The sequence below is a fragment of the Manacus candei genome, unplaced genomic scaffold, assembly GCF_025592945.1.
Source record: "Manacus candei isolate 608988 ecotype Guabito, Panama unplaced genomic scaffold, ASM2559294v1 h1tg000035l, whole genome shotgun sequence".
NCBI lineage: Eukaryota > Metazoa > Chordata > Aves > Passeriformes > Pipridae > Manacus > Manacus candei.
This window is the reverse complement of record NW_026138083.1, coordinates 6,227,191-6,240,270: the sequence shown is the minus strand read 5'-3', so window position 1 is coordinate 6,240,270 and position 13,080 is coordinate 6,227,191. Positions and strand designations below refer to the sequence as shown.

At 40.2% G+C, this 13,080-nt stretch overlaps 1 protein-coding gene across 14 annotated transcripts in view; it reads right to left on the bottom strand.

Annotated features, from left to right (window-relative positions):
• The window catches only part of SPTLC3 (serine palmitoyltransferase long chain base subunit 3), a 166,499-nt gene that overhangs the window by 14,214 nt on the left and 139,205 nt on the right, over positions 1–13,080 (bottom strand). For 11 of the 14 annotated variants that reach the window (XM_051792753.1, XM_051792752.1, XM_051792746.1 and 8 more), the window contains 3 exons: positions 5,343–5,478; positions 4,193–4,322; positions 142–1,858 (listed from right to left, as the gene is read on the bottom strand). In XM_051792753.1, coding sequence (XP_051648713.1) covers positions 1,745–1,858; positions 4,193–4,322; positions 5,343–5,478 — 380 coding nt within the window. In that variant the 3' untranslated portion in view covers positions 142–1,744. Of the gene's footprint in view, positions 1–141; positions 1,859–4,192; positions 4,323–5,342; positions 5,479–13,080 lie in introns of those variants that run through there. The other 3 variants (XR_007905367.1, XM_051792757.1, XR_007905366.1) reach the window with 2 other exon arrangements.

Here is a 13,080-nt window from a genome sequence, read left to right as displayed (position 1 = left end):
GTTTCCTAAAGCCGACACTTGATATTATGGAATGTGTTGTAATCAATTCTTAAAGTTACAGCACCACTGGATTTTTATTAACTTGCACAACAACAACAACAAAAATCCAACAAAAAATGGGCCCTCATAATCAGTCAGCCTGGTTATATCCTGAAAGCTGCTTTAACAAGCAGGGAGTAATATAGTGTAATTGGTACTCCACAATTTAATTGTTCTGTTCTTAAATCTAATATTGCAGCTGTGGGTTAAGTTTACACCACAGCTTTCAAGAGAACATGAAAGTGTGGTACATCTGTGCAACAGAAAGCTAAACATCTCTCATCTGATGTGTTTACAATGACATTTGATAGCGTGGAATTGTTTGGAGTTCATTCTTAAAGCTGCAGAACTGCTTTTCAATGCTGCAAAGAAAAAAAGGGAAAAGCTTCCAATCTCCTTCCAGCAACTCAGCCCACACAAGCCTGAGGATAATGCTGCTGTGGCATTGCAGGGAAACTGTTGGCTTTAACAACTCCTTCAGGTGGCTTTGAGCATTGTCACTCAGGCAGGGGACAAGGGGACAAGCACATCTTCCCCCTCAGATGATACAACAATTATTTGAAAAACGAACGACTCAGAAAAACTGGACAAATAAAACAACCCCTGACATGAATAAAACAGACAAGAATATTTCAAGAAATGTTATTACATGGATGACTTAAGCACACATAGAAATGATGGAGTTTTCTGTTTAACAGGTGGCAGAACTGCTCATGGTATTGAACTTCACATTCTATATAACTAACAGCTTCAGCATTATGTACTTGTTAGTGAATTTATTAGGCCCATAAGTAGTTCAAGAAACTTAGGAATGGGCCCGTAAATGTCATCTGCAGTTTGTGAACTGCAAGTATCTGACTGTTTTGATCAAGGTTTTTACGGGAAAGTTAAATGGTTATTAAAATTATTTACTACTGCTCCACGAAAAGGGAGCAAGCCCTGCCGAAGAACTTACATTGGGAGAAGATGGGATAGGTTGTAGGTCAAATGTGTTGGCACAAAAGCATTTCTGTTCATGTCTAAGCCCAAATTTCTGTACAATTCAAAGCTTAGAGTGCATTTCAGCAGCTGAGAAAAGGTCTGTGGATGGGTGGAGGCATTCTCCCTTTCCCATAATCTGCCATCAGAAACACATGATCTGATCAGGCTACTTCTCTTGTTCTCAGCATTAATCTTTTTCTAACATTTTCTGTCCTTGGAGAAATGCATGATAGTGCAACTTAGTAAAAGAGATCACTTTCTGCTCATTCCTCTGTAGCAGTCCACACCGAGGTCTTGATTTATGCTCCTTAACAGATAAAAGTCAGTCTCACTGATGAAGCTCAGCTATATTACACTGGAATCTATTAATTTTTTTTTAAACTTTATTATTTCAGTCACAATTAAGACTATCTGGAGCCTCTTCATAAAAAGGGGCCATACCAAAAGCTGTACGCTAGCAACTCGAAAAATGGATGCATTCATCCTGCATCAAAAATACCGTAACAAGGACAGATCTCCTGGGGAGGCAAATCTGTATCAATATTTCAGTCTCTTGAATACAGAAAATTGATACAACAAGATGCAACACCCGAACTTCCCCTCCTTTCAATTAACTGAGAAATAAAAATTGTCCTTAGAAGGGAAGAAATGCGTTTGTGTTTTTCAGTTTTCGGGTTTTCCGCCCTTTCATAGCATCATAATGTTCTCTTCGGAGGTGGAAAACTTAATCTTCAAGTTCAAGCCTAGTTTCTTCATACAGTTCAGGATGAGATGACTTGGAATACCGGGAATATTTCAGTTGTAGAAAATCACCCAATTCATCCAGAGCATTCAAAACCTGTAAGACCATTTTACTTTGTCAATTCTCTTGGAAAAGAAATGAAGTTCTAGTAACCTCTATTTTACAGCAGAACAAGATTATAAAAAACATCAATTAAAGAAAGTTTAAAGGACAAATGGGTGATTTTTGCATTCATCCCACTGTAGTGAACATCAATGCAGTCACAGATGTACAACAGCATCTGTGAGAACAGAATTTACTCCTTCAGTAGGTTATGGTTTGTTAGTAAGTACATTAATTGAACACAGATGAAAAAAATTACTTTTTCTAAAAACACAGAGATATAACAACCCAGACAAAAAGTTATCTTTGCTTGTGCAAAATAAATGTGTAAGGCTATGCTTCAATATTTGCCTATAGCTCCCAAGGACTGGAGTTGCCACTGCAATTTCTCAGCTAGGACTCATCCCACAGTGCTGATCAGAGTCAACATAAATAGCCTGAACAGTTTAAGATGATTTTAGTGCATTCCATTATCTTAGACTAATATCACAGGCACAATTAATATTATTATTAAGTAATACTGTAATGCAATTTGCTGAGCTGTCCCCCCAGCTCTCAGTAGATTCAAAAAATAGATAAGGAACTTTGTACCACAGAGAGGCAGCTCAGTGTTTTGCAGCATCTGACCCACATTCAAGATCAGTCAACTTTTTGGCATCAAGAAAGAAAACAGCAATTTTGATTTTGAGCCTGTTTCTGTTAAGCCACTAAAACGAGTTCATGAACAAAAAAGAAGTAATTTAGTAATGGTTTATGCAGAGAGATAGCTTCCAGGTCATTAAGGAAGTTATTTTTGGGAGCTTGCCCTTTCATGGATCTTTCCTCTTTAGTTCCAGGCTGAGATTCAAAACAAATTTTGCCAAAGGGAAATGTTTTCATTGTGCTTGTTACCTGTTGTTACCCTGGGTTTAGGCATGTTCACAAAGCATTTGTCTTAAAAGCTTTCCATCTGCAAGTAATTCAGCTCAGGGCATTTCCATGGACTGTAAGGACATTTAGAGAATGCCACGAGTACTGCAGCAGAAACACAGCATGTTCAGTGACAACTGTGGAGCATTTCAGACCTCCAGTGGTACCAGGAAGCAGCAATGTCCCGGTAATGAACATGAAATGATGGCCCAAAAATGTACTGGGCTTGACATTTGGGAGCGAGGGGAGAGGAAGAAAATCAAAGCAGTGACCTCAAGAGATTAATCTCCAGATCAAGGTCATCGCCTATTAGGAGTTACTTAAGCCAAAATCCACACAGCACAATACCCAAAGCTGACAGTGACCAACACAAAAGTTATGCCCTGTCCTATGAAATATTGTCTTTATGGTATTGTACCTTGCTAATAACTACTGCACCTTTAAAAGCAGAAGGAATTTTATGCTGCACACATGCAAGGCAGATTTTTTGATGTTGTTTGATAGCAATCTACACTGATGTGGGAGCTGGTCAGCAGGGCAGGGCTCCAGCCTCAAGATCCATGTGAATCTCAGGATGCAAATGCAGAGCCAGGAACTCTCTGCAGGCACAGGTGCTTGTCTGCATGAAGAAGTGGCATTTTTAACTCAAATGCCTTCCACCTTCACAGATTTTTTGCTTTGACCATCACACTTGTGCAAAGAGAGGAAAAAGAAAGTCTGAAATTTGCCGTTAAGCCTCTTGTGGTGGCTTATTCTGAGAATGAAAGAACGTATCTCAAGCCAGGCCAGAAACACCTTCGGCAAGAAAGGGAGATGGAAAATCTCAAAGCGTTTATTTTAAACACATTTCTGACTGTGTTGGAATGGAGGTTTTTACGATGGAAGTCTCAACATACTCCTAACGGTATTGCTGATATCAGAGAAAGATACAGAACTGAGACAGGCCAGACAGCATCAATTAAACTTAATTAGGTTCAAACAGTTCCAAATACTGTTTGCAATTTCCACCTGTACCCCCAGGGCTGTCCCATATACTTTCTGCAATTCAAGAAACACGTGAAGATAACGGCTATGGAAAACTTGATTTTCAATTATTTCCATATCGTTTCAGGTTTCCTACTCTGATAGTTCTGACCTAGCATTTAACTTTTGTCTTGCTGTGCTCTTCATGTAGGTCTTTATTAGTGATGACAGATTTGGTCACTAGTAGAAATAGAAAAACATAACAAGTTAACTGTCCCATAATTTATTTTAAAAAAGTAAAATATATAAGGCTCCAATGCCTTTAAAGATCAAGTGACAAGGCCAGAAAAACAAATGTAAAAATGAATTATTGAGTTTCAAAGTAACAGAGGCACAGCTTCTCCCAACCTCCTTTGCATCTGAAGTTAATTTTGGCAGGACATCTGCTGTGCTTACCGTGTCTAACATCTCCCGTGTATGTGCAGCTGACACACAAAACCGAGCCCTGGATTCCGTGATAGGAGTAGCTGGAAATCCAACCACGACCACCCCGATATTTCTTTCTAACATGCGTCTTGCAAAAGCCCTAAGGAGAGAAGAATTAAAAAAAGAGAGAGAAGAATTAAAAAAACATAAAAGTTATCTCCAATAACTGACACAGAGAGAAAACATCCATGTATAATAATGATATTGTATATAATATAGGTATAATAGGTAAAATCCTGTCTTCAAGTGAAGCAGATGGTAATATTCCCATTGATTTCCTTAAGAGCCAGAATTTTACCAGTAGGACTGAGAATCTTTGCTGCTTAGCAGCTCATGAAGCACAGTGGGTGTCAAATACTAGAAGTGTGATGGCAGAGAGGGCACTGCAGGATAGACACATTTATGTCACTGGAAGGCTTTGAGTGCATATCAAAACGTGGGCATTCACAGCCCCTAAGCATGGAAGAGGTTGGGCTTCTGGAAGGCATGAGAGGTTGGTTCCTGCACATCAACAGGCATAAAACAATCTGTGTCATGGTTTATCTGCTCTTACAATTACTCTACCAGTTAAGAAGCTTTTTTTGTGGTGTGTATGAGACCTGGAGCACACAGTCATGCTAAGCCCTTGCAAATACTCCCCACAGCTCAACCCTTACATTATGCTACCACTGACTCCTGGTCTGGGTGTCCAAGTCAGTGCACAAGTGCTGCTTGAGAGGAACTGAGTGGTAAAACATGCAAAGACCATTCAAAGATCAGATGGGGGAAAAGAACATCCATCCAAACCAATTCATACATCAAAGGCAATGTGTCTCCTTTAATGATTACAAATTAAAAAAAATATAAAAGAAATCCAAATTAAAAATGTTACCAAATGTATTATTCCAGACCACGTTAAAAAAGGATAAGAGAAAAATCTTAAAATTCTGAACACTGGAACAACTCAAAATTAAGTCTAGGGCCAAACTTAAAAGAGAACAGAACTAAATGATGAATTGAACAGTGCATGTTTTCTCAGGAAGTATCTACCACACAGAGCTACATTTTCCAAAGTGTACACCAAATAACCTATGAGCCTGAATAATGTTGGTTTTGTTAACAGGTTTTTTTCAGTACTTACCCTATTTTACCAGGCATATAAAGGAGCAAGGGGACAACGGGCGAATCATCATTGCCATAAATAATGAAGCCCATTTCATGCAGTTTTCGTCTGAAGTACCTTGTGTTTTTCTCCAGCTGGCGCACTCTTTGGAGCCCTGAAATGAGCCAGTCAGGAGAACAGTCAGTGCAAAGATCATAACTGGAATAGGCAAAAAACAGGGCTGTGGGTAACAGTGTGGCTGAAAGGTACATGTTGCTATTTGACAGAAAAGAAAAACATGGAATGAGCTAGATGTAACTACATTGATTATTTTGGCATTGTGGGATGGACGACTGATACTTCTGTACTTGTGAGGTAAACCAGTCCCTATAGAGAAGTAGTCATATGTCTCTGTGGACACTAGACATGTAAGTAGAATATGTTCTTTCTCAATGGACTATAAGGTGAATAACCAATGTCTATAGAAGCCAGTATCTTTTCTCATTAACAATATTCCACAGGGGCCCTCTTATATCTTAGCTAATTCTGCATGTTTGTTTGGTTGGTTGGTTTTTTATTCTGTGACTGTAATAAAGCTTAAAGCATAAAATACTGCCTTTTGGCTCAGCTCGTGCTGATGCTTTTGTTGCAATTTTTTCTGGATAGAGGAAAAGCACATGATTAACTTTGTTATTATACAAGACCTGATCTTCTGCACGTTACCAACATGCAGCATAAGTCCAGTTACTCTAATATGCATTTACATATGCAATCCCTTACTGAGTTCTGCTCAGTTTCTCTGTCCTCTTCTCTTGGTACTATTATCTTGATACCATCATATGACAACAGACTTTAGTCATTCAAGACTTTAAGACACAGGATTTGTTCTCTGCATTGTCCCCGGCCTCATTCAGTCATGGATCCATGGATGTGACCCCCAGCAAAACTAACAGGAGAGTTGAAAACAATTATTTTTAATGAAGGAAAAAGATAAGAAACAGCAGAGAAAAAAACGTGCTTGAAAAGACATCTCAGCCTTTTCTTTTGCAGTGCCACTAAGGAGGTGGTTTCTGACAAATGCAATTGCTTCCCAACCCATTGCATAAAAAGGGAAGAGCCACTCTCTACATTATTGTAAGTAGGAGATATAGTATGTCCTTTCACCAGTCCACCTGCATTATATTTCATCAGTGAGCTGATACACGTGCTGTTTTTCCAGTGCTGTGAGGTGCTGACAGGGTTGGTGCCACCTCCCCCATACTCACGTGGCTCCCCAGTGCCAGCCCTGGGTTCACAAAGACACAGGGCCAATAGAGCCAGGTCTGTCACTTGGTCAGAAACAAAACTGCCCAACCACTGTTAAAAAGACCAGGTCTCTCAACCCGATTGCTGTGCAGCAGCTTGTGTCTGCCCAGCAGAGGTGGCAGGAATGTGTGGTCAGATCGGGATTTAGCAGGACACAGTTACAGATTTAGCTTTCATATTCCTGCCATTCATCAGCCCATACTTTCAATATCACCTATGTTGTGTCACTAGACACGAGCACTGAAACCTTCAGTACAACTCATTTCCTCTCTTCCCTTTGCTCTTAAGACGCCTTTGCACAGATTAGTTACATTTTCACTCTCCATTTACTTTTTCATTTTACTTTACTTTTCGTTTGCTTCATTCTTCATTTACTACCTACTGCTGTCACCCTTCTCTGACTGAATGCCTGTCTCCTAATTTCCCATCTTGCTTTGTGTAACCACAGTGGCCAGTTAGGCATTTGTAGCTGCTACATGCCACCTTTGGCAGATTTGTCCTCAGACCACATTCTGCCCCTGCCTGGCTTTTCTTCCTTTTCCTTCTTGGCTGAGGTGGGAGATCACCACAGCTACATAAACCTCTTCTCCATTAATCATTTATTGTGTAGGTTTGAAGAAGATCTACTGCTTCATCTGTTCTGTATCCTCCCAAGTCAAGGTTCTGTCAATGTTCTGGCTGGGAAATTTATAGGGAAACTGGGACCTGCTTCACAGTGATCGGTGTTTTGCTTGAGCAAAGTAAAAGATCTCATAAAACCAGTGCATTTGTAACTTTATGCACAAAACTGCCCATGAAGACAACCTGTTAGTTACAGTCTCAGTCATTCAGTTTAAAGCATGCAGTGGAAGAGATCTGCTGGGTTAGAAAAGGCCACAAATAGTTTAACCATCTCTCTAATGCTGCTAAAACAAAAACAGCTGTGTCAGAGCAAGGAAAACAAATGAAACACAAAAGCATCCTACTACAAAGCTTTCCAGTCACAAATAAAAACAATAGTCTGTGGTATTTCCAAAAATATTTTTGGTGTAGTAGATCTCAAGAAACAGGAGGAAATATTGAGGAGGAGGAGGGGAAGGGAGATGATGGCAAGGAAAGGGAGTTAGAGAACTGCAGGATAATGTGGCTGAAGTCTAAAGAGAGACTTTTCCCCTTGTTAGAATTTGTAAAGATATTATTAGCACCTCCTCAATGCCCAAATTACAAGGAGGAGGGAGAGGGAGTGACCTGAACTGGGGGCTTAAAATCACTGCTGTTCCTTGCTATCTTCGCAGCCCCTGAGCTAGTTTCCAACCTCCCAGTTGGAGAGCATTTGAAACTACTAGATTTTCAATTAGGGAAAGTTTTCACAAATGCAGATGTTCTTGGCGAGTGCAGTTCAGGACTTGCTGCCTTCTCCTTTCTATTCAGCTGTTTACCACAAAGCTGGAAACACAGTGTCAGCCACGCAAGATTACGGGCTGTTCCCTATTTATCAAACCATGTGCGCAGGGCACTGAGCTGATCAGTTTGTCTCTACTTATTTTCAGTATCAGAAATTTAGATTCCAAAGAAGGGGAATACAGCAAAGGAAACATTAGAGCTGAAAGAGGAGGCTTAGGCAACCTCCCCGAAGTCAAACACCTCTTCCTTTTCCAATCTTCCCTGCCTGATTCTATATCCTCAACCAGTTTGTGGTGGGAGGGATCCCCTTCGAGGCTCCCTGTGGAGCTTGTTTCAAGCCAGCCAGTGTTGATGCAAAAGAGCCACTTGAATTTTTTAGCAACATCCCAGAATGCTAATTTTATTTGCAGGGATGCATTAAAGAGCCAAATAAAAGATCAGAGCGCTCACATATATCTGGAGGGGAAAAAAGCACATTAGGAGACGATTGCTACACACATTGTATTTGTGGGTGGGTGGCTGGGAGGAACCTGTTTCTTTACCAAGTGTCAACACTTTCCTTTCTCATGTTCAGTTTTGTGGTCAAAGACCACAGATACACATCATATACACAGCCATCTTATATGCTGTCCCAATAAGAGCAATAAAACCCCTAAAGTTCATAGCTGTATTTCAGCTCTTTTTCATCCCTTTATGGGACCTTCCAATGTCAGATAAGGAGGCAGATGTGAGCAAAATGTTTTTATTTTTTTTTCACATTGGCCCAATTTCCCCCCTACACTGCAGATTAAGAGTGGTGAATTCAGTGTAGAATCAGATCTTAATCCAAATTCACTGTGGTATGTTTAACCAAAGACACTGCTTTTAAAAAGTATTTTCATTGATTCCCAAGGCTGTGATCTTGCATACTTTATTATTTACTGAGGGAGAATCTGCAGAGCAGACTCTTGAGCTAAAAGGATATGCTGCAACTATGTGAGTGTAAGAATTTACCTGTGTGGCACTAATCAGAGGATCAGGTGCCTAGACAGTAAATGTATGTGTTAAAAAATTCTTAGTTTGCAAAATCCTCGAGGATTTACAGTCTATGAAGAGCTTATAGCACAGCATGCAGAATATCCAGAAAGTTGTATTTCATAAAATATGTGAACCACAACACAGCATATGTTTGGATAAAACAGCCTGGACAGGGAAAACCAACCCTTCACTAGTTCACACTAAGCTCACTAGTGCTCCAGAGTTTTAAGCTAAGGCAGAGAACAACCTTATTAAAGCCTCTACATATTCTTAGCTGAATTAAGAAGGGACAGAAAGAGAGAAGAATGAATGATAAACGATTCTCAAATTTCCCAAGGTATCTTTACACTGCTTGGAACATACATAGCCAGTTTATTGGGATTGTTTTGAAGTACAGGATTGATTACCTGGATGGTACAAGAAAACCAGAATTTACTGCATCAGCAATCCACCTACTGCTGGCAAATTTGAAGTTTACGTTTGTTGTACCACTTTAAAAATATTTAGTTTGCTGTGAAGTCCTAAGGTGTTGGCAATTCTGGGAAAAATGCTGATTATATTTTTATTTGACACGCATCATTGCATACCGCTGGCTTTCCCTCATTAATTTCTGCAGGCTTTTAGAAAGCTTTCTAGCTCAAAATTAATATGGTTTGGCTGAAGGAAAAATACAAAGAGAGGGCAAGAGAGACAGAAATAATAAAAGATAGTGGCTTGCTCAAAATGTCTTTGAAGCAACAACCTTTTTAAGAGAGTCACTTTGAGTAACAGACTCAGTAGAAGTTTTGTCACACGCTTTCAGGGAGGAGCTGCTCTGGCATTTGATGGTAGGAAGGTATCCTGACTACTCATCTTGGGATGGCTTTACCTGGCACAGCTCCAGCACTTCAACTCTGCTGTTTATGCCAGCTGAGGACCTTATCCTGGCAGCAAAAGAGGCAGTAAAACTATCAGCTCTCTGAAACAAAAAAGTTTGTTTTCCTCCTCCAGAGATGTCTGCTTTTCCCTCCTGCAAGATGTTAATAAAGCAGAGAAACTGGCTGTGTTCAATTCCTGCACAAACATTCTACCTTTGAACTCTTCCTGTAGGCTTCTACCCTTGGAAATCCTGACTCAGTATATTGAAAACAGCAATAAGCAACCTGTAGCCTTTCATATCAAGATCTCAGGTGTACTTTAATTGAAGGAGAGTTATTTTTCCTGAACCCATTCCAGGAAAGATAATCCCATGCTGTAGTGGTTTTTGGCACGCAGTGGCCTCTTCAAGACCCAAATGCACCTGCTTTAATCTTCTCCAGCTGCTGTTTCATAGGGTCTTTCTAGATAATTAGTTACACAATCAAACTTTTACATACTGGTGTCAGTGTTCCTTGGATGGAAAACTCTACTCCCTGCCCTCCTCTACTAGCAACTAGATAGTAAAAAGCAAACTTTCATAGGCTGAAAAAAAAATTGGAAAACAATAGCTCTTCCCCACTAAACTATTGCAGATGGACAGATTTTAATTTTTTTCCCTCTGGTTCCATTATAAGAGTAACACACATGTACCTCCATGTGCATTAAATCACAAATAGAATGCTATAAAACTGGGGTGCCTAAAGGAAATATGTTCTCAGATAAAACAATCTTCATAAAAAACAACTTTGCTATGAACCGGGGAGAAGTGAAGACGTTTTCTTCTGCAGTCCAATGCTAACTAGAAATCTAGTAATTTCAACTTAATTCAGCTGCTAAATAAGCCCTTAAGGACTTACTCAGTCCAATTTTAACTGTGAACTTCTGGAAAACACTTTTCAGAGCAGATTAAGGGGAGAAAAAGTGCCAATTTCAGTTGAAGCGGAAAGGAGAAAAATTGTACAGATTTTGTAATTTTACCCTCTTTTCTCAAATGACTCAGCTCTGCCTACACAGCACCTTATCTATATTCATATCTATAGTGTAAGCATTCAGCATCCTGCACAAAAGCAGGGACAGGGCAGCCAGCCTTGGCTGAGCCTTATTTACTCCCAGCACAGGTGATTAATCACAAAGTGGGTCTGTCCCGCTGCTGAAAATCAGCCAGCGCACAACGCACTCCATCTGCATCCCATTAGGTGTTCCTGAAGTACCAGGGATCTAAGTGCTGTTAGAAAAGGCACTGCCCTCTCTCCTTTGTGCTCCCCAGGCTGAGAACAGCGCTGGATTCCTTGGGTGCTGCAGCATCTGGAACAGAGGAGGGATCCTCACGCTCTATCCTGGCAGTAAAGATATCCTGACAAAGGGACTCCGTTGTGGAGCTGCATATTGCTGTCCCTGGGGAAAGCTTTCCTCGCTGGGGAACAGGCTACAGGTCACATCCAAGTCTGATCACATCCCTCCACTGTTGTATTTGGGGATACAGGGGACAGCTATCCCTGGGTAGGGTCTGCTAGAGGACTACAAGACTGGTTTAAATTTGAATATGGATAAAGTGACTTCGAATGAGGTAGGATTCGATCAACCCTCAAAGATCTTGCAAATCACTGCAAACACTATTAGTCCAAAGCCCTTGCTTGTTCAGATCAACTGACCATCCATGTATACATTTGGCTTCCTGTGGGAGGTGGATCACATGGCAGGTGGCTCACTGGAACAGCATGTCTTACTCATTTTGAGTCAAGATGTCAGAATTTAGCTCTGTTTCATCACCCACTGCTGGGAAAACATCTGTGATGTTCAGCTTAGACAAATAATATTTGTGACAGCATATTATCATCATTAGCATCTTCACTGTTGTCGTGACTGGGAGCCCTGGTCATGGAGCCAATGCTGTGCAAATAGGGAATAAATTTGCTTTAGGGCTTTAAATGTAACCACATACTGGGAACATTCTGTTTGATAAGGGCCCAAGAGAAGCAAAAAATGAGAATTTGAAAAACCTAGACTTTAGCATGACTGATTCTGCAGGCTGTTTAGAGCAGGTTCAAGGGGTCCATTGCTAAATCACCTGCAGATTTAAAGCTCACAGCAATAGTTTCATGATCAGTCCAGTCTGGCACAGATTTATTTTGCTGCAAAAGGGATCGTTCCTCTCGGCTCCAGCTGCTCAAGTCCTGGCACTAGGATTCATGTAGCCATATGGCAGATTGGCTCAGGGAACCAGTTGGGCTGTAGGCAAACCATTTGTGGGAGGGTTGGTTATTTTTCAGCTAGATCAGTTCTCTGATTCATGGCTGTATGAACACTAATGCTGGTGGAGGGAGAAGGGGCAGGAGTAAGGGGGATAGGCAGAGGGAGAAAAAAACAGAGGACAAGACTGCTCTTCCTTGCATCAGGGCTGCTTTATGCCAGGTTGTAGAGATGTGGAACCAAGGTTTCTGCATTTACAAATCACCCTGACAAAGCAAAGCTAATTTTTTTCAAAAGACTGTTGAGCACATATAGCAGAGGAAAATGCTGGAAATTGCAAAAAAAATCTAAGGCAGACAGAAATGTTTTAAAAAGGAACTTTTAAAAACAATTTTTTTGATGCCAAGCTGAAACAGAAAGTAGTGTTCTGCCACTTCTCACAATGTGAACGAGCTCAAATGCAAGAACGCAGAGTTTGTTAAAACAAAAATGAAAACTAGTCGTTGCAAAAAGATAAACCAATCAGCACAAATGGCAAAGTAAATTAACACTTTAAAGAAACACTTTAAATCTAAACTATCTCATGAATTATCTTTTAACACAACAAATCTTTTAACAGTAGATTCCAGAGGACAGGGTTTCACATTTTTCAGCATCCCATAAAAACATATGAAAAATGCCCACTGTTGTTGGTGAATTATTGTTTGCCATGCTTTAAACAGAAAAATGATGCCTTTGCAAATGCTGCAATTTGCTTTTTACACCACTATCATCTATTATTAGTCATCAAGAAAATTGCTTTGGATTTTCTAACAGTCTTAACTCTGTCTGCCTAGTGGTTCTACTTTTTAACTATCAAATTTAAATGTAAAAATATGTTTTTGGTATTCTCATGCAGAAAGGGGGGAAAAAAAGAGGTCTGAGGTCACAGCTGGAGGGGCTGTGTTGCATGCAAGCAAGTGTACTTCAAAATTTGTGCAGAGTC